We start from the raw sequence: 21,225 nt of genomic DNA, 5'->3' as shown, positions 1-21,225 counted from the left end.
AACCCAGTCTTTTTGATGCTGAGGATAAAATGATCTGGCTAGGAGATCAATCAGGGGCTTACACGACCAAATCTGGGTACTTTGCTGCATTAGGGAATGGCCCTCCCTCTGTTCCTCCGAACTCCCTGATGGATCCCTGACATCTGGTCCATACCCACTGCTCCTAAGCTCAAAACATTTCTTTGGAGGGCGGCTCGAGGGGCCCTCCCTGTGGGTACAAATCTTGCCTCCAGAATCTTGGGGACTGACCCCTCTTGTCATCGCTGTGGTCAACCAGAATCCACGGATCACCTCCTCTTCCATTGTGATTTCGCGAGGACAGTGTGGCACACCGCTCCATTCTCCCCACCAATCTCCATCCACCAGGACCAACAGTTTCACTATCTCTGGAAAGATGTTAAGGATACCTCATGCTCCCCTCCTCTCGACCTCCCTAAGGGTTTGCTGGCCCCTTGGATTTGTTGGAACCTGTGGAAGGCTAGAAACAACAGCATTTTCAGTGACAAATCCTTTTCTGAGGTGGAAACTCTGAACAAATCCATTGCTGATGCCTCGAAATGGTATAAGGGACAGACGAGTAAACCCAAGGTTTCTCCCCCACTGGTGTCTCTGTCTTCCCCCGACCCAATCAGGGGAATTAAATGTCACACGGATGTGGTTTGATCTGAAGATTCAAAGAGAGCTGGACTTGGATGGACCTTCTCTCCTCTATCTGGGCCCGGTCCCCGTCTGTTTTCCAGAGTCTCTGGTTGCATCCCATCCCCATTAATAGCAGAAGGGATGGCGATGCGTTCTGCTCTATCCGTTGCTGCTGCTGAAGACATAAGGAATTTATCGGTGTTCTCCGATTCCCTAACTCTTATCAAGGCCATTAACTCCGGCACTACAGTTTCTGAAATTCACGGGATCTTGGAAGACATATCTTGCCTCTCCGAGCTCTTCGATTCTATCTCTTTTAACTTTGTTCCTCGTCGTTTAAATGTTACCGTTGATGCTTTAGCTAAGAATGCTTTGTACTCCTCCGAACTCCCTATTTGAATGAGTAATATAAGCCGTTGTCCAAAAAAAAAAAGTCTATTATATAAGAAATTAGTATAACTGATATTTACAGGAATGCATCTCATTACCAAAACTAACTTCTACCACTTGAATTTACACGGTATTGCGGTTATCTTTCAGTTTTCTTTATAGTCGTAAAAATGGTTAATATGAAAATATGAATCTAAAACTCTTCACATGCTTAAGAAAACTTATACATCCAATATTCTGGCAATATGTTTCAAAAAGTATAACTATTTGAATAGTATAAAATGTCGTTGGTTGGAGGCCATTGCCCATTGACCATTGTTTATTACTACAACACTAATTTATTGGTTTTTAATTTATTTAATGACCGACCTCATCATAGTAACACACATTTTGTGTTGGTCCAACGAAAAAACGTGAAGCATTTATCAATGATGAACTGCATGAGATGTGGAGGACCAAAAGGTCCCCTTTGGATCTCACACACTTTTATGAAATCTAAGTTTCTGTAATGTTTTTTTAAATTATTATGTTAATCGATTTTTAATCTATAATTTATTAAGTTTTGTTTTCCTGGGATCCCACCTTATTAAATTATTCACAGTTGCGGATTTAAAAAAAACAAAAACAAAAGTTGTTTCTTGGAGATTTCAACTAATTATATTGTAATTAATAGATCGATTGCTTCAGGGTTTACTCGTACAAAACCCAGGAAAGTACTCTATACACGAGTTGACTTTTTTTTGGTTAACTATTTATTTGTTGGGCATAAGATTCTGGACGACAAAAGTTGGGTTATTGATGATAAATCAATGACAATATTCCTATCTGTACCCACTTTGTATTTCTTTTAAAAAGATTTTCATTAATTTTAAATTAAATATTACAAAATAACATAAAAGAAAAAAATAGAAAAGAAAAGATTAAAGTTTAACTTAATCTACCTTTCTTAAAAGAAACCAAAAGCTGAAAGAAATAGAAGGTTAACAAAACTAAACAAAAGCTTAGATTTGAGATCCATATCCACCATCTTGACGAACACAACTACCACGATCTTGCAAACTTTGCATTTTTTGATAATGCTTTATTAGTTTATCTCATCGGAATTTTTTTATGAGTTGCAAAATCATCTCTCTTAAAAATTCTATTTTTATCAAAAAAATCACCTTAAATAACTAGGAAAAGGAGGAGTTGAAATATCAACACTAGAAAAAGCCAACTTTATGTCCAACTAGTGTTATTTCCCGTGCTACACCCAGAAATATTTTTGCCTAACAATAAAATGAAATTTACATAACTAAAACAATTACGTGATTATTTTCTTATCAGAAGGAGATTAGCATATATAAAACATTATGACACTTATCATTGATTATCAAAAAGCATTTAAAAATTAAGTTACATTTGTTTAAAAAATGTTATATATCTCCATGTTTTCTTGCGACATTAGTATATCAAATCGAGATCCATGGAAGAATTTGATAGCCGAAAGAATATGTAATGGACCTTTGTCAAATCAGTAATGTCTATTAGATACAATTATCTATTTTATATCATAAATTATCTGAAAACTCTTGTGATAGCTGAGAGTAAATATGTAATAGATTGTAACAAAATCAAAATAGAAATAAATGGGAAAGAGCAAAGCGTTTACCTCAAATCAGTGAGAATCTATATAGATTATGAAGGGCTTTTGGATATTAGACTCATCACTCATATAAATAAATTATAAACAAAATTAAGCTTGAGAAGATGCCAAATTTGTTGTTTAGTAAAGAATAAAGATGTCGAAGTTGTCCCTAAATATTTGTTGACATTGGAAAGTAGCAGAAACAGAATATAAACATTGAAGAGAACAATTATCTTATTTTTCGGAGAAAGAGGAGATCATGGGAGATAACCACAGTGATCATGGGAAAGAAGATGATCATGGAGAAGACATATTACACGTATAACTTCCATCCAATTTTGATTATAAATATAATATAAAATCTACGTTTTCTTTATTTTTTTTGCTTTGTCAATTTTATTTATTTTTATCATTTGCCATATGTCACCATATAATTGGTGAAGTGATTTGTGTTTTAGTAATATAAGGATATGTCATATTTTATTACAATTGTAATGTAATAAAAGAATTTGTCTGGTGTTCTTGTGATTTTCTTGATCAAATTTCTATTGTTATATGGCTACGTGGAAACCTTTGAAACATTTAACAGAATTTCATTGAATTTTCTGTCGTTAGTTGCAGTGTAATGAATTCTCCATTTGATCGCTCATAAAAATTAAGTTGTTTGCATGGATTTCTCCACCACATATCTCTTCGTACCTCTCTGTTAAATCTGATACCGGTTCCTTTTCGAACCAATCTTCAATCAGTTGATTCAATTCTTTTTAAACATTTGTCAAAAGAAAAAACAATTTTTAAACATCATTTTTGAGGATCCAAATTTGATGAGGAATGACATTTTAATATTTTAAGAATTATGATCAATTATTGGAGGGTACCCATTATTGGATATGGTTTATAATTCTTAGGTTTCAAAATGTATATAGTAGATATGCATTACTATCTTATTATATAAATGGTTGTATTGTCGAGAATCCGAAATTGAGTCTTACACTTATCATAAAAGACCAAATCCTATTTGGTTGGCCGTTGACTTTTCTTCCCCTAAGTCTTCGGAGCCCGTGACGCTCAAACACGACATAGGCAATTCGATTATCTGATTCATTTTCTTTATTCATTATATAGGCTTATGAGATAACCTTCTTTATTTCGATAAGGAAACGTGAAAAGAAGAAAAAATTCAAAGTTGGAAAGATTTTATAATAGTCTTTAGCTTACAAAAGTATCGTGTATCAGTATAAATATGAAAAAAAAAACATGGTTAAATTGATACCTCAAGTAACAATGTATTGATATATATCCTCTATCTTGTATATTAAAAAACAAATCTTAAAGTATAGTTTTGGATTTAGAATATTTTATTTAATTTAGAGTGCGTAGATTATTGTTTATTATCCATGCTGACTATTGAATCAGCAAATGTCATATGAATGTTGAAATGTTACTAGCTTCGATTGTCGAAAACCATACAATAATTTTAACATAGTATAGCCTTCTTTCATAGAGATTCATTGTAATCTTATATCGTATCAAGAGGTCTGATGCGATTGGTGATAGAACGGTAGAAAATTGCATGGCATCGAAGAGCTTAGAGATGATTCCAAAGAAGAAGCCTCAGGTGCAACAAATCTGGTTTTGCTTTCATCTCTCGCGTCGTTCGCACAAATATATCGTTTAGATCTTTACGTCTTCCACAAAATAATAATCTTTCACTAAAGACCTGACTAGAGTGGAGGAAGCAGGAAAAATATTGACATGAATCACAATAGAAAAGTTGTATAAGTTTCACTAGAAAAAGAAAAAAAATTCACCATTGATAAACATGTTAAAGATGTACTCTACGCTCACTCATATTTTGAAATCGTTTTATCACAGTTTCATTTGTGATATTTCAAGCACCTGTTTTTCAATAAAATAAACTAGACAATCACTTAAAAACTCATCACCAATGCTATTACGCGAGATCGTCTTCACAATTTTTATTTTTCGACGGTTACGGTCGCAACAGGAAAAATCAAACATAGCTTCAAAAGACGATAGACTAAAGGATGAAAACAATATTTTCTTGTTTCCACCAATAGACGTCTAGACGAGCAATGTCACCAAGGCTTTCTAAGCTAATAAAAGAGAAGTTTTCATGTAAATTACTTGAAACTTATATTTTGTTGATCGATATGCAGCTTTTCTTTAAAAAAAAAAACACTAGTGTGCAGCTTCCCTTCTAAATTATATCAGTTTTAGAAAGGGTCTACATCTTAGAAACTAATATTTTAAGATGAACTGTTATTTATAATATTAACTTCTCCTTCTAAACTGTATTAGTTTGTTGATGTGGGACAATTATAAGCTTCATGGACAATTTTTTTTACGATTTTACCTGGATCACTTGACCCACCTTGTTTTTAGCTGTCTCCGCCACTGCCAGACTATGTTGTGGGGAAAAATAAATAAAAAAACTACACTCCAAATGTTTGTAGTAAGTCTACTACATGTTAATTTGATGTCATCTTCCATAGGGTATCTTCACATTGATATATTCAAATTATGTGTAGAGAGACTCCAATTTAGCCTCCTCCTAATCGGAAAGACAGGAAAAATATAAAAACGTGATATATATGGGCCAAAAGCCTACAATAATGGGCTTCTCGGATCCTATATTCGATCCGGCCCTTAGATGGTCGCTACATTGTCAACTCAAATAAGTCTCTTACGACACAGACACAAGCACAAGCAGGCATCGAACACAAGTAAACAAAACTGATATTGCCTTGTTGGATCCGATGGCTCCTTCGAGCGAGACAGCGACCGTACGAGTCCTTTGCCCAAAGCTGGTTCTCTCTGCGAACCAACCCGGAACTCTGCAATGGCTCATTGGTTCCCCATTTTTCCCGCCTTTCACTGTCGTCTCCACCTTCCGATGTGTTCATCAGTCTCCTGATTTCGAGCAAGAATCTGGTAAGTAGAAGCCGTTTTCTAACACTGGTTTTGGGTTTAGCTCATATGGATAATTGGAATCGGATGTTCTGTGTTCAATTGCATGATTCCTGTTTTTTTATTTCGAAGGTTGAATGTACTTTTTAGTGGATCAAATGAGGAATTAAGATATCGAGTAGCTAAATTTCCAATTTTTCGTCTTAGTCGTTTGTTATATAAGCCAATCTTCAAGCTTTTATTTAATAATCTTTATTTTGGTCATTTCATTGTTCAAAAAACTAGTCATCTTGGTGGGTTTGTATGAGTTTCTGTGTGCATTGTTTGATTCACAGGCTTATTAGTAAGCCTTTTGTTGAATCCTTCTATACAATGAAGCTGAAATTAATCGTCTTGTGATCAAACCATTCAGATGATCTTCGGAAGTTGTTACCAAAAGGTTTTGAAGTCATTGGAGCTCTGATAATTGGAGATTCTGATGCTGAGAAAAGCGCTCTTGAGGCGGTCAAAGCAGCTCGCAGACTACGGAAGCATTTATCTGAAGGTGGAGAGTTAGATGATGAAAAGATAGTTGGTGCTAGTTGCGATGCAAGAACCGGTACCATTCAATTTTTCATCTCCAAAACCGAGAACTCAACAAAACTAGAGCCTGTTGCTTCTGTTGTGTATGAGGACAAGTCTGGAAAGTATTTATGGGAGAATGGCTGCCTGCTTCACTGTGAGCTTCCGATCAAGTTGCCATTTTATTTCCCGGCAAGCTCACCCTCGGGTATGATCTCAATGTCTTTTCTCTTTCTTTTGGTATCTTTTTGGTTCAGTTTTTGGCCTTATTTCGTTTTGTCTCAAGTTTAGTGATATCTTTTTTTAACAGATTCGAAGGAGATGTTTTCAGATGCAATTGATTCAGTTATTACTCAGTTTAAAGAACCAAATGTTGTATACATAGCCGAGACCTTGAAGAAAGCTTCTGGAGATGTTCCAAAGCCAGTCGTCCTCCGTGGTAAAGATTTTGGATTTGGTGCTGATGCGTCAAACATTAACCGTCTTCCTGCTGCTGAACAAGGATCTGACGTTAAGATGTTATTATGTTCACATCTGTGTATGAACAGCAAAACTGCTGCGGTAGTAAACTCAGCAGAGGTAAGTAAAACGGAGAATTTTTCTTACTTGGTATCGCCTGTTCTTGTTGCTACCACTTGGCCTTATTTTTGTTTCTCCTCCGCTGAAATTTCTTCTTCTTAGAATGCAGATAAAATCCACGTATCTGTCCTGCTTAATAGATCTGAAAAATCTCCAGCATCTGGTGCCCCTGTTGCAGAATATTTTCCAGGTAATGACTGGGAAATATTTGATTATTTTATCAACCATTTATATCAAGGCACTAAGAATACGCTGGTGCCCTGTTTCTCATATTCTTAAATTGTTAATTTTCTCACAGCTATGGAAGAAGCAAGGCTCATTGTTGTTGATTTGAGTCTTGATGTACTTACTTATGCACCCAAGGAACTTCCACTTATGCACGCGGTCTCAAATTTAGTTATCCCTGCTTTGGTTGATCAGCTACATTCCCTGAAGAAGATTATCTTACCATACCTCTTGATGGAACATCCTAAGGTAGAGATACCTTTTTTATTTATTAAACAGAATTCTATCCCAAGAAATCCCTCCCATGGTGATATGAGATATTGTTTATTTATCATATCTTTTCTTATTATCTCAAGAATTGCCTTGCTCTTACAGTTGCATATATATCATTTCAATCCACCCGGGGTATTACATCCAATAACAACTATATACGAGCTTAATTACGGGGAGACGGAAATGAAACAAGGTAACTATGGTAATTGTCTTAAAAGGGGGTTATGCAAGATTGAGAAACTAAACCCTATTTTTCACAGTTCAAGAGTAACGAATCCTATGTTTAAATTATTCTTTTACCAAACTTATCATTCTGCAATGTCTTTGAACTAGCACATTCACACAAATTTTTTTCATCATCAAAACTTAAATTGTAGCCTCAACACTCTTGAAATGGTATTATTATATTTGATATATGTGGATCTTGCTCTTGACTGTCTTTGCAGTCGATGTTAGGAAATCTCTGCACTTGAGGCTTGGTCTGCCACTTGATCGTCCGCTTCTAAGAACTGCTAATGCTTTGGATTTGTCTGTGAATGATGGCTCAAGGAGTAACATAAAGAAAAGAGGTAGACAGATCTTCCTAGTTTCTTATTTTTCTCTTTGTGTCTTAATATTTTGCAATGACTTTAATTGTTAAGCTACGTGGGTACTGCCAGGTTCCACCTTGCTCAAAGATGTGCATATTGGAATCCCAAGCAGCGGAGGTTAGCACTATTTATGTCATTGCTTTTTCCGCTCATCCTTTTTTTTCCTACTTATTCGTTTTATTAAAGTGTTTAATGCAGTTTCGGAGGGTGTGGCATCTCTAATCCAAGGTTCTTACGAGTATTATCATTATCTTCAGGATGGCTTTGATGACTCGGTATATCACTTCTCATTCTTTCATGGTTTCAAAACACTGTCAATGCAATAACCTGATGATGTGGGAAATGAAAGAAACCGAAAGCAGAAATTATGGAGTAAATCGCTCTGTAATATTTTTCTGGAATCTTTTAAAGTCCTTTCACCGGAATTATAGTTCCTAAATGATTACTGGCACAATATCTGGTTACGCTTCAAGTTTTGGTGTTTCATTGTAGAAAGTTTGAAATAGTGTCTCTACTTCTAATACCAACTTTCTCTTGTTGTGTCAGGGATGGGGTTGTGCTTACCGGTCATTGCAAACAATCATCTCGTGGTTCAGGCTTCAACACTATACATCCATTTCTGTACCTCCACATAGGTATGAAACAGTTTCTCCTGAATAAAACTCAGAAATTCCTCTTCATCTCTTGATCTGCCAAGTACCACTTTTTTGGATTTTCAGGGAAATCCAGCAAACACTCGTGGAAATAGGTGACAAGGATCCTTCATTTACAGGATCACGCGAGTGGATTGGTGCCATAGAGTTGAGTTTTGTGCTGGACAAACTTCTTGGTGTAAGTCTTCTTTCTCTAAATTTCCTTGTACGAATATATTCTGACAAGTGAACCATCTTAACGCAAGATCCAATAGTAGAGTTTTCAAAATTAACTCATAATTGCAGCCGTAAAAGCTAAGCTTTAGATAAAAGAACATGCCAGAAACGATACACTCCAACAACATATATTATTGACGTAATAAGAAACCTCTTGGGTCTTATTTTTACAGGTAAGTTGCAAAATCATGAACTTCAGATCTGGATCGGAGCTCCCAGAGAAATGCCGTGAGTTAGCTATGCACTTTGAGACCCAAGGAACTCCAATAATGATTGGTAAAGTCAAGCAAAATCACTCTTATACATTAGATTTTACACAAGCTTCTCGTTTTAGAATAAAAACAAAAGCACTAATGCGAATAGCCTAGATAGTCTGTATACGAAGAGCATAACTACTGAAGCTTAAATCCTATATTTAAAAGATAACTGGACTAAAGAAGCTAAAACCTCTAAGACGAATCTGATAAGATCCAAAACTAGTGAACTCCTTCAGTAATAAAACCACCTGCTCTAACATCACAAAGTTTTGTCTTTGTGTATATTGTAATGGGAATGGATTTTTCAGGAGGTGGTGTTCTTGCATACACGCTTTTGGGAGTGGATTACGACGAAGGAAGTGGGGATTGCGCATTCCTGATCCTGGATCCACATTATACAGGAAGTGAAGATCACAAGAAGATCGTCAATGGTGGATGGTGTGGATGGAAAAAAGCTGTTGATAGCAAAGGGAAGAGCTTCTTCTTGCACAATAAGTTTTACAATCTTCTTCTTCCTCAGCGTCCTAACATGGTTTGATTTTCATTTTTTTAAAACATATTCACAACAATTACTTTTTGTTTTTATCACAGATTCACTATTTTATAGCGTACTCTGGTCTCCTGATAGTCTATAAATGAAACTTTAGTTCAAATTTCTGTTGTAATTCTTAGTAAACCATCAGTTATTCTAAATCCACCAATTTTTATTCTAATGTTATGGAGTTTTTAAGAAATTAATTTAGGTGAAATTTGTTTCGGAGATTGAATCAATGCATTATAAAAAAAAAATATATTTTAACTTAATAAATGATTTTGAAATTTCATTGTAATTGTTTGAAAAAAATATTTTTTTAATTAATTTTAATTAAAGATGATTTTTTCTGTATGAATAAATAAGTTGATTGAAAAGATAGAATCTCAAGTATAAATTGGAAAGAAGTTATACATCATAGTCACCAAAAAAAAGTTATGTAACATGGAAATTATTTCTTATTTTTCTAGATTTATTTGAAGTTCAACAAAGATCATTTAAGCAATACACTACCATTATGTTATATTACAAGAAGTTAAACAAAATTAAAAATGCAAGGGGTGTCCTCTGAGAAAAGGCATGGGTTGGCCTCTGAAAAAAGGTGGCGGCGGTACATAGCATCTTGTCATCATCACACGGCGACTATGCAGCAGCTGAGCACTATTTGGACACATCATCATAATCTCTTGCAAAAAACGTTCTCCTGAGACGACTCTGTAGCCGAGTCCATAAACCAACCCTTCTGATTCTTGTACGTTGTGACAGATCCGAGCCATCTTAGCAAAAACCCTAGCTGTTAGTTCGCTGTCTGAACCCGCGTGGTGTGCAGTCCCCACACAGCTAACTCCCAGTTCGTGAGCTAAACTCTGCAAAACCGAGCCAGCTGCTTAGTCCTTGGTATCGACCCGCCATTACTTTCAAATCGTAAACAGAGAGTTCTCGCCACCGCGTTCGAGAATCCTTCTGAAGTTGCCGGCAAAGATTCTCCTCCGGTGATGCACTTGATAAGCGATGTCCAAGGATCCGTGAAAAGTGACCCAAGTAACATTCTTGGTCCGTTCAGAATCCGACCAAACTCCAAGAAAAAACTCTCGATGCATATTCCTTGCGCTCTAATTTTAGACCGTTGCGGTTTAGTAAGTCGATACATTTCTCGTTTCTCGCATCGTCGATGTTTCCAAAATCTGAGAAATTAATTTTTCAAGTGTCCCTGATTCTTCCGTAGCTGTCGAACAGAATAAGACCTAATCAGTTTCGTCTTGTCGACATTGAATTTCATATCGTCGTAGCGTCTCTTTTCTGTTGCGTCTTTGGAAGTTCCCTCAACGAACCTGGAAACTCTGTATCAATTGCAATGAAACAGTAATATTTTAGACAATCAAACATCAGATTCATCTTTTTGCCCTGATTCCAAGTCCATATTTCGCGACATTTTTTTTTCTTTGTTGCAGTCGTGAGTATCAATAAGCGAGTGAACTTCGGTAACGAGAGAGAAGAAGAAAGCTTATAACGAGAAAAAGAAAGATTAGTAGGTGTCAAGAGAGTCTTGCCTCCCAAGTTTTATAGAAGTAGTCTGGCCTGGAATTTCTTTTTTTTGTATTAACCTAATTGTTTTATTATTAATAAACTACAAATGACCACACGGTCAAATTTTCAGGTTTTTCGAACAAAAATGTTTCCCGTAAAGTTAAATCTAATATGAACTCATGTGATAAATTTTCTTATTGTCCACATTCGATTTTCAATCAGTTATATATTTATTTTTTCTTTTAAAAGAGATGAATTGATTTTTAATTTCGTTTTCCAACTATATAGTTTTCCATTCGTTTATATGTATTATTAATCGATCAACAGTCCTAATAATAAAAGTTTCCTTTTGATAAAAAATGAAAATATTTTTGAATCTATGTTATTTTGCAATCATCCATTCACCTAATCATATGTAAACTTATTCGTATCATTTATAAAAATCGGAAGTTAAATCCATTGTAAAATAATTTCACCGTCCATAAGAATTACTTTGTAGCCTTTGCAAGCATAAAATATCTATAAGAAATTTAACTTAGTCTTTGAAAATAGAAATCACGCTGGTCAAAAAAAATAGAAATCGACTCAAACAGAAACTTCTTCTCTACTCTCACTTACCTCTTTTTCCCTAACCAAAAGGAATTTGATGATCTTATCAGTCACACCTTCCACAAAAGGGTAAAACCAACAACAAACATCAACCTTAACTGCAATGTGATAACAAAAAAAGAGTGACAAAGCTAATAACAATTATATCGGGGTCAATATATTATTATAAGTTGTTTATTTTCTGAATATTATTTGTAATACATATCAAAATGTTATAATTTTATCATTATACATTTTAAAATTATGCTAAAAACACTTATAAGTAGTGGATTAACGATTTATAGGTTTTTTTAATGTGCACGGTTAGTTCATTATAGTATTATATATATATAGTGTTTTCTATATATAGAGTTATTGGTTGTATAAGTTAAAATCAAAGGATCAGATTTGAAAAAATAGTTTATTTAAAATTGAAGGTATATGAATTATCATAATCCGTTTTATTATAGTATTTTTTAACATTTTTGGTCTGTTTCAGAATTCGACCAAATTCTGAGAAAAAACCCTCGATGCAGATTTTTTGCGCTCTAATTTTTTCGATATCTAGACCGTTGCGTTTTAGGAAGTCAATGGATTTCTCGTTTCTTGCGTCGTCGATGTCTCCAAAATCTGAGAAATTAATTTCCCAAGTGCCCCCGATTCTTCCGTAGCTGTCGAACAGAGTGAAACCTAACTGGATCAGTTTCGTCTTGTTTACACTGAATCTCATATCATCATAGCGTTATTCTTCTGTAACGTTTCTCTTCCGTAGCGTCTCTCTTCCGTAGCGTTTCTCTTCCATAGTGTCTTTAGATGTTTCCCTCAAGGAAACTGGAAACTGGAAACTCTGTATCAATTGCAATGAAACGATGATGTTTTAGACAATCAAACAACAGATTCATCTCTTTGTTTCGATTCCAACTTCATATTTCACGACACATTTCTACAATCATTTTTTTTGTTTTTGTTTACAATAAGTGAGAATAAGCGAGAGAATTGTAAGTCTATGACGAGAGAAATAACATATAGCTTTATAACTTCAGTATTGAGAGGAAAAGGAAAATATCATACAAAAAAGTAAATATTAGAGAGTCTTGCCTCCTAAGTTTTGTAGTAGTAGTTTTTGTTTATTTTCTCGACAACAAAAAAAAATTACCAAACGGTCAAATTTTCAAGTAATTCGACCAAAACTATTCGGCCACGATAAAAAAAAAAAAAATGTTGAATCAAATATGATATAATGTGAAAAAAATTTTCATTATCCAATTTCGATTCTTCATCAGTTTTATATTTTCTTTTTTTATTTTAAAAAGATAAATTTAGTTTTAATTTCTCGAATATATAAAAGTCAAAGGATTTTAACTTCATTCAATTTAAATTTGGTTTTCCAATGATGCCACAAAAAAAAAATTGATTAATTTTCGATTCGGTTTATATATATTAATTGATCAACACTCCTAAGTCCTAATTCCTAGTCGCCTTTTGATTAAAAAAAAAAGTTTTGAATCCATTATAAAAATAAATCGTCAATCATTAATACAAGTAATTACTCATTCATAGAAAATAGAATCCACACTAACTCAATCAGAAACTTCTCCTCTACTCTCACTTACTTCTTCTTCCCAACCAAAATGGACTTGATGATCTTATCTGTCATACCTTCCACAAAAGGTAACAAATGTCCTGATCCAGAAACTTCATGGTAACGAATCCATGGAAGCTTTGATGCAATATAACGCTGAATCTTCACCGGCACAAGCTTATCCTCGTCGCCATTCCAAAGGTGAACAGAGCCATTGTTGTTTGGGAACGGATCTTGAAGCTCTAACGGATCGAATTCCCAGCTTGAAAATCCAACATTCAAATCTCGGTGTAAGCTTTCGAATTCACCCTGTTGCCTTGTGTATGCCTGAAGAAACAAAGACTCACTCAACACATCAAAACATTTTCTTGAGAAGTGTTGCAGGAAGTATCAAACTTATGATAATGGAAACCGAACCAAACTGCACAAGAATCTTGCAAACCAAAAACTAAACATTGAAAACCAAAAACATTTCAAACCAAACATCTATATAAAAGTGCTTGTACCCGATTTGGATTGACGAATCCGAGCTTAGACAAGACCTCCATGTCCTGACGGGAGAATATCACGAGGTTACCTGCGATCACATTGGAGATCGGGAACCATTTCTGAGTGTTCCACCAATACGTAAGCCAAGGAGCATAGTGAGCTACTCGAAGAGCCCATTGATCTGCAGGTAACATTACAGAGAAAACTTCTCTTGTTATGTCCTCCGGCAAGTTTCTCCACCAATAGTTAATCGCCGGTGCCACCAGCGCCACTCCTGCTAACCTTTTAACAGAGAGTCCATAACCAAAACACAACAAAAAATGCCTTCACATCCCAACTTAGCTATTGTGTCAAGATCAAAGTTAAAACCTTTTCCAAGATATGGACTCAAAACTAAGAATCAATTACATCAAACACATCAACTACAGTACCTGTGAGGAATGTACTTAAGGCAAGCCCATGTGATTTCACCACCCATGGAGAGACCAAAGACATAGAAGTTAGGTCCTAATCCTAACCCATCAGCCAGTTCTTCTATATCCAATGCTATGCTTCTCGGTGACCGATTCGGATCCGGATCACTCTCTCCATAACCAGGACGGTCAAAAGACACTGTGTATATCCTCAGTTCCTCCACAAGAGCCTAAAATTATACACAAAGATACCCTTTTTTATAACTCTTTTAACTTCACCAAAGACAGAAGCTTTGAAAGTTTTCTAACAGCTTTTAAGATTTAGTAAAAAGGTTTAAGCTTTTCACATGCCATAGATGATTCGACTAATGGGTAATGGCCGGAAAACTTACCGGCGATAAGAAATGGGGGAAAGGCGAGTCGTGCATACAAGAATCGAAGCCGTGGATATATATGATCTTGAATTTGGCTTCGTCTCTAGGAAATCCAACTTCCTTGTAAGCCAGATGTCTCCCGTCTCTCAATTTGATCCTCGGAGCTGTCACGGCGGCTCCGCCGGGAGAGCCGACGATTTTCGGCGGTGGTGGTTGGATTGATTGATAAACCCATGCCAAAGCTCCGACGAAGGATACCAGGAGAATTGTCTTGACGAAACCTGCATAATCGAATTAGCAAAGTCTTCTAAGAACATTTCCAGATTACAGAATTTGGGAATGCTTGGTGTGAACTAAATCCTCTGTGAAGATTATTTGATAAATTTATACAAAAGCGGATAATTAATCTATCAATAAAAACATTTATTATAGTTTTAACCAAAAATATGGTAGTATTTACTTCAAGATTTAAGTTGGTGTGGTGTACCAGTAAACCGTATCAGCTTTTTTAGTTTAACTAAATTATCTGAATCGAAACCGAAAAGAACTCTGTTTACATTACAGTCAATACTCAAATTATTAAATTTATATTTTTTTCTCTGAATAAATCTGATCAAAATATTCTTAACTCCCACCCAATAAAAATCTTGAAAATTTTGTCAGTTCAGTAATTGTAAATAAATGTTTTTTTTTTGTCAAAAAATATAAAAGAATGGCAAGAAAAGAAACACTTGAAGGGAGACCTCTCCTTCCAGATTCCACATATATTATCAGCAATCTGTTTAACCCAAGATAGAGTCTCAGATTTTAGTGCACAAGTGAGAAACTGAGGAGGACCATAAACAAGAACATGATTAGATGTTAGTGCACTAGTGAGAACGAGCATAAAGAAGAACATAATCAAATTTTATTACCAGACGAAGATCTTTCTTGAGTGTTTCCGGTGTGAGATCTTGCAGAAACTGCAGATTTGTTCTTCCTCTCTGTTCCTTCTCCAGACATTCTCTCTCTCACTCTCTCTTTCTCTTGGAATCTTTTTAACTAGCGAAAGAGTGTAAGGAAAACAAAGTTTGGTGAGGCGAAGGCTAAAGAGCTTGCCTCTTTTATGAGTTTTTGTCTTTATATATAAATGAATAAATAGTAACTAAATTGGATTTTAGTTTCTTCTTTGTTTATAAAAAATGGTAAATCTGCAGAAGAGTAATTAAAGATACGTGGACACGTACGTACCTATCCAGATTCCATGACGGACTAATTACGATAGGAGCTTGGAAGTACTCGAAGATTAAACATAAAAAAACATGAGTCACGTGAATCATCTCACTATTGAAAAGTTCTCAAATTTGGTGCTTCATTCTCCCAATTTTGGTCCACAGTTTAGTAGTAGCATAATAGCATTTTAAATAATTTTTTGACTGAGATTGGTTTTAAACTAATATGTTTCATTGTTGTAAATTACCACCAATGTACCTTTATTTTATTTTTTGAAGTTGTCTGTGTAGAGTTTTGGGAATTGTCATTCTACAACGGTTCCTCGGTATCATTGAAGGGATATTTATGACAATTTTGTAGTGAACTTTTGGCGCTATTTTAAAAAAAAAAAATTCTAAAATGCTGAAGAAGAGAGCTAGGCAACCAAATAAAATGAGATGTTTTAGGTTGTTATATAGGTCTTTTATTTCGAGATTGTAAATTATGTCTTTTGCTTTTCTAGACGGGTTGGATTTTCCTCACTTTGTTTTATGCGATTATTCTTCTAAAACTCGCCATCGAAGCAAATGCATGTTTGTTAGATTCCTTCTTTCTATATTATATAAAATGTTTGTTAGATTTGTTTATGCAAGCCACTCATGAAATAAATTGGCTAGTTTTTGAAACTTTTCTGATTAGCGTGACTGAGATATTTTTTTCCCAAAAATTTGTACACGTCATCAAAAAATCGATCCAGCCCGGTTTTGAGTCGGAACGTATCCTAATTCAAACCGGACCGGGTGGTTATTTCTTGTGGTCGTTAACGCGAGACCGGATAAGTTGAAGAAATCCCCGACCGTTATTTATTTTCGCAGACGGATATGGAAAGATAGAAGAGAGAATCAAAACAATGGCGACTGTGAAATTCTCTCTCACCTTCGTTTCACCATCACTACCTTCTTCTTCTTCTTCTTCTTCTTCTTCTTCTTCTTACTCTCTAATCCCCAATGCGGCGCGTGCGTTCAACGCGACACCTTCGCCGGCAAAGTCTGCGAAGTCGCGATTCATGGGTAAGTGCCTGAGAGCAAAACCGGCGAAATCCATAGCATCTCGATCCGGCGGAATCACCTGCTCTGCTTCGTCTTCTCCGGCGACTCTTCCCTCTGCTCTTCTCTTCGATTGCGACGGCGTTCTTGTTGATACCGAGAAGGACGGTCACAGGATCTCCTTCAACGACACTTTCAAAGAGGTTTTTGAATTTTTTTTTGATTACATAGCTCTTCGATCCCGTGATTTAGAAGGTCGATTTGAGTCTCGGTGTGATTTGGCAGAGAGATTTGGGTGTTACCTGGGATGTCGATTTGTACGGCGAGCTACTGAAAATTGGTGGTGGAAAAGAAAGGTATAGAGGTTAAACAACCAAATTCGAGTTCATTAAGTCAACAATTTTAGTCTCGTTTGAATGGAATTGAAGTGAATCTTTCGAAAGTTCAAGTTTTTTTTGTTTTCATAGAGAAGGCTTGTTTTGTTTGTAGGATGACTGCGTATTTTAACAAGGTAGGTTGGCCAGAGAAAGCTCCCAAGGATGAAGCAGAGAGGAAAGTGTTCATAGCTGGGCTTCACAAGCAAAAAACTGAGCTTTTCATGGTTTTGATCGAGAAAAAGCTTCTTCCTCTTCGACCCGGTGTTGCCAAGTTAGGGTCACTTCTAATCTCCTAATCTATGATGCGTTCACTTGCTTTTGATGCAACGTATAAAACCCTCTTGAAATTGATCTGCTTATGAAATTATGAACTTTAAACCCCAAAAAGACTTACTTGATACATTCTCCTGATGCTATGGATAAGGCTAGCTATTTCTAGTAATCATATACATCTTCTGGTTTCTGTTAGATTGAGCCTTCTTGTTGGAACTTTGCAGGCTGGTTGATCAAGCTTTAACGAATGGAGTTAAAGTCGCTGTGTGCAGTACTTCAAATGAGAAGGCGGTATGATCAATCAGGTTCTACTACTTCAGTTTCCAAGGCCATAATAATCTTCACCATGCATATATCATGTCCTGACTAGTTTTCTTAAAGAAAGAATACGCAGCTAAGTTATTAGCAAGATTGTTCTCAAATATGTGAAACTCGTCTAGCTTCGAACAAATTGTATAGACTATTATGGGAAGCAGGGAAATGTGAATCAACGTTTTATCATCTTGACCTGATCTCAGGTTTCTGCTATAGTTTCATGCTTGCTTGGACCAGAACGAGCAGAGGAGATCAAGATCTTCGCAGGAGATGTGGTTCCCAAAAAGAAACCTGATCCGGTGATTTACTAACCTTCCATTCTGTTGTACTACTTTGCTTACTTAATCTTGGTTAAAGACAGAGTTATCAACCTTTTGTTTTTAACAGGCCATATACAACTTAGCAGCTGAAACCCTTGGAGTTGATCCCTCAAAGTAAGTGTTACTATAATCTTTTACAGGAAGAGGAGCCAGTTTTAGAAAATTTCTAAAGATTTTGGCTCTCTGTGTGTGCAGATGTGTTGTGGTTGAAGACAGCGCGATCGGACTAGCAGCTGCAAAAGCTGCGGGAATGACTTGTATAGTTACAAAGAGTGGGTGAGTTTTTAGTATCAGAATCTCATTCATAAACTAAATATCAATCAGAAAATGAAATAAGTATATTCATCTTTGGATTTGCAGATACACTGCGGATGAAGATTTTGTGAACGCAGACGCAGTTTTCGACTGCATTGGAGACCCTCCGGAAGAGAGATTTGATCTGACATTCTGTGGAAGCCTTCTCCAGAAACAGTTCGTTAGTTAAATGTCACAAACCCCATTGAGAAAGAAATGATCTTTAATTGTTACTTTCTCAACATTGGTGTGTATAGTGAAAGAGAAATATTCATTGTAAAACCATATGATTCGATTCTACACTATATCCCTGACATTTCCTTATAGCAGATGCATTGCTGGATTGAGATTTGTCTCAGGCAATGATTCAGTGGAAGTGCTTTGTAATGGTACGACCTCATCATGAATCTTTTTGCTCCAGTGAAGTCTCAACGGTCACTTCTGTTTCCTCTTTACCATCTGAATCCAAAAGCTTCTGCTGAAACGTATCTTGGATCTTAGTTACACCCTTCTCCACAGGTCCCATCGCTTGGTTTATCGTAAGAACCACATCCTTCACTACGTGTTGTCCACCGTCCATAACTATATCTTGCACGCTCTCCTTAATGCTCGTACCAGATGCTTCAACGTGAGTCTCTATCGTCTCTACAAGACCGCCTCCTTCGTCTGGTTTAACTTCTGTCTTCTTGCTAGTTTCTGCCGTGATTTTACCACACTCCAATACTGTGATGTAGTGGTAAGGCTCAGCTGGGAAAACAAAGAGATGAGCCACGGCTGCGATGGCCATCTCGATGCAGATGAGGAAATCTTGCAATGCGTTTTGGAATCTTCCTTCTTTTGGAAGCACACCGTAATAACAAAGCAACGCGATCCCAAAGCCTTGCCACCAAGTGGCAAACACTATGGCTTTAAAGCTAATGAACTTGGCCAAGGGTTTGATTTCTCTAAGCCGTTCATGAGTAACGTTGTAGAACTGCACTAGGCAAAACAGAGCCCACATCTGGCTGAAGTTTAGCACCACCACTATGTATGGATATCTACAGAATAAAAAAAAAAGATTCAACACTTGTTTTTTTCCGCAAAAACAAACAGATGGTTACATTCGGTTTCTCCTCACATACCCATAATACCATTTGAATTCACCATCACCATAAACACCGAGAAGCTCCAACAAAAATGCCAAGAATGCACAAAAGGTTTTGAGGATCATCTGAGACAATACATATCACAAAAGATATTATCATCAGCTCAGAAACTAAGCAGTTTGGCTGAAGAAGAAGAAGACTTACATACTGGACAAGACCGAACTTCTCTATCACAAAGAGCTCTCGTCCCAAGACATATGGTTCACACAAGAACTTCCAAAATGGATTCCTCTGTTTCTGCTTCTTCTCATTTGCTTCTCCTTCTAATAATGGTTCTCTTGATTCGTTTTCAAGCAATTCAACAACTCTCCTTTCACCACCTGAGCATACATATTGCATAGTTTTGTTTAAACTTATCATAATTCTGAATTTTACAAGAGAGAGCAGAAAATCTTTATTCACCTAGACATGCGACCAAGTAACTTCCAAAGGAATACAAAGCGAAAGCCTCATAGCAGTTTCTCAAAATGTCACAAGGCAGCGAGAATTTTGCATTTGACAAGGAAATAATCTAAGACAAAACACCACAGAAACAAAACCGCTTCGATTAAATTGTAAAATACAGACAAAAAATTAACAATCTTTAGGAAAGGAAAAGAAAGAGGCTTTACCGATTCAGTAGCATAAACTGGGACCATAAACAGAACAGGAACAATCCATTTTTGCTCCTGCAATTATTTACACTCATCAAGAAACGGTTTCTCTTCTTAACCATTTAAATACGTTGATGCTATATAAAAGGGAAAAAAAATCCATAATTCCCTCAAATTACCAAGAAACTGAAATATAAACTATACGCAGAAAATAGGAAAAAAATATAATGAAGATTCGTATGTACGGACAGAGGGATTGGTGTAGAAACGGAGATGCTGGAGAATAAGGAAAACGGAGAGACAAATAGAGACGGCGGCGAAAGATCCTCCGATGATCGAAGCCGGAAAATGTAGATCTCTGTACGTACTTGCCTCCCTTTCTCTCATTTTGTCATTATAGATAATATATCAGACGTTATAGATTATCAAACTATACTGGTTTAAAAAAAAATATGTTTTTGTTGAAATCTTTTACTATAATTCATCGGTGGTGCTTTGGTTGCTTTTAAGGTTGTACGCACACGTGTTATCGCTCCCAGACGCCACAGCGACGGTCTGTGACACATGTCACAACGAGATGTTTTTTAATTTGCTTCAGCAAAATGCAATTTTTTTTTTTTTTTAAAGAAGTTCTAAAAGTTTATTAAGGAGTTGTTGTTACATCACCAACATAAGCACACATACATAATCATTGATTTAATAAAGAATGTTCTCAAATATGCGCTGAAGAAATTTATGAAGTCTAATGTGAAGCAGGAAAATGTATGAATCAACTTCTAATTTTTCTTTCTATTCTGGCCTGTTCTCTGGTTTCTGCTATAGTTTCATGTTTGCTTGGACCAGAATGAGCAGAGAATATCAAGATTTCGCAAGGAGACATATAGTTCCCAAAAATAAACCTGATTTGGTGATTTACTAACCTTCCACTATATCACAAGAAGTTTGCTTTCGTTTCAGCAACTTAGCAGCTGAGAAAGCCTTGGAGTTGATGATTCCCTCAAAAGAAAGAGTCAGTTTAGTAACCCTTGTAAAGATTTGGCTCTGTTTGTGTGTGTAGAACTAATCTTTTATTGTATTTACAACTCAACATTGGTGGTGTGTGTGTTTAGTGAAGACTGAAGACAAACAAACATTCATGTAAAACCATATTAGCTCGATTATGAAAAAACGTTCTCTCATAATATAACTTGGGCTTGCGAGTATTTTTTGGGTTTTACTTTTAGAC

At 35.9% G+C, this 21,225-nt stretch overlaps 5 protein-coding genes across 5 annotated transcripts; 2 read left to right on the top strand and 3 right to left on the bottom strand.

Moving 5' to 3' along the window:
• Positions 1-5,391: 5,391 nt before the first annotated feature.
• On the top strand, positions 5,392-9,594 carry LOC18020757 (probable Ufm1-specific protease). Its single transcript, XM_006404205.2, has 13 exons — positions 5,392-5,611; positions 6,000-6,356; positions 6,459-6,727; positions 6,830-6,917; positions 7,026-7,201; positions 7,328-7,418; positions 7,672-7,794; positions 7,885-7,932; positions 8,014-8,090; positions 8,362-8,450; positions 8,535-8,646; positions 8,858-8,960; positions 9,250-9,594. Exons 1-13 carry the CDS (start codon positions 5,437-5,439, stop codon positions 9,477-9,479), a joined length of 1,938 nt encoding a protein of 645 aa, XP_006404268.1. The 5' UTR covers positions 5,392-5,436; the 3' UTR covers positions 9,480-9,594.
• A 424-nt stretch (positions 9,595-10,018) lies between these two features.
• Positions 10,019-12,490, bottom strand: LOC18020756 (putative CCR4-associated factor 1 homolog 8). The gene is given in 6 exon segments (XM_024157844.1): positions 10,019-10,345; positions 10,347-10,407; positions 10,409-10,477; positions 10,479-10,522; positions 12,070-12,363; positions 12,428-12,490. Coding segments are annotated over 6 exon segments (858 nt in total).
• Positions 12,491-13,074: 584 nt separating this feature from the next.
• Positions 13,075-15,514, bottom strand: LOC18020755. The gene is made up of 5 exons (XM_006404203.2): positions 15,361-15,514; positions 14,465-14,727; positions 14,091-14,302; positions 13,677-13,941; positions 13,075-13,497 (listed from the first exon to the last, which is right to left on the bottom strand). The coding sequence occupies exons 1-5, from the start codon at positions 15,446-15,448 to the stop codon at positions 13,198-13,200; spliced, it is 1,128 nt and encodes a 375-aa protein (XP_006404266.1). The 5' UTR covers positions 15,449-15,514; the 3' UTR covers positions 13,075-13,197.
• A 994-nt stretch (positions 15,515-16,508) lies between these two features.
• On the top strand, positions 16,509-18,700 carry LOC18020754 (CBBY-like protein). The gene is made up of 8 exons (XM_006404201.2): positions 16,509-16,886; positions 16,969-17,039; positions 17,173-17,331; positions 17,558-17,624; positions 17,852-17,947; positions 18,036-18,082; positions 18,164-18,244; positions 18,329-18,700. The coding sequence occupies exons 1-8, from the start codon at positions 16,548-16,550 to the stop codon at positions 18,450-18,452; spliced, it is 984 nt and encodes a 327-aa protein (XP_006404264.1). The 5' UTR covers positions 16,509-16,547; the 3' UTR covers positions 18,453-18,700.
• On the bottom strand, positions 18,645-20,425 carry LOC18020753 (protein LAZ1 homolog 2). Its single transcript, XM_006404200.2, has 6 exons — positions 20,250-20,425; positions 20,019-20,075; positions 19,810-19,918; positions 19,552-19,727; positions 19,384-19,472; positions 18,645-19,299 (listed from the first exon to the last, which is right to left on the bottom strand). The coding sequence occupies exons 1-6, from the start codon at positions 20,385-20,387 to the stop codon at positions 18,663-18,665; spliced, it is 1,206 nt and encodes a 401-aa protein (XP_006404263.1). The 5' UTR covers positions 20,388-20,425; the 3' UTR covers positions 18,645-18,662.
• Between the last annotated feature and the right edge of the window lie 800 nt (positions 20,426-21,225).

Source organism: Eutrema salsugineum, unplaced genomic scaffold (assembly GCF_000478725.1).
Source record: "Eutrema salsugineum unplaced genomic scaffold, Eutsalg1_0 scaffold_16, whole genome shotgun sequence".
NCBI classification, from domain to species: Eukaryota; Viridiplantae; Streptophyta; class Magnoliopsida; order Brassicales; family Brassicaceae; genus Eutrema; species Eutrema salsugineum.
The sequence above is the reverse complement of the archived record's forward strand: the minus strand, read 5'-3'. Positions and strand labels throughout refer to the sequence as shown.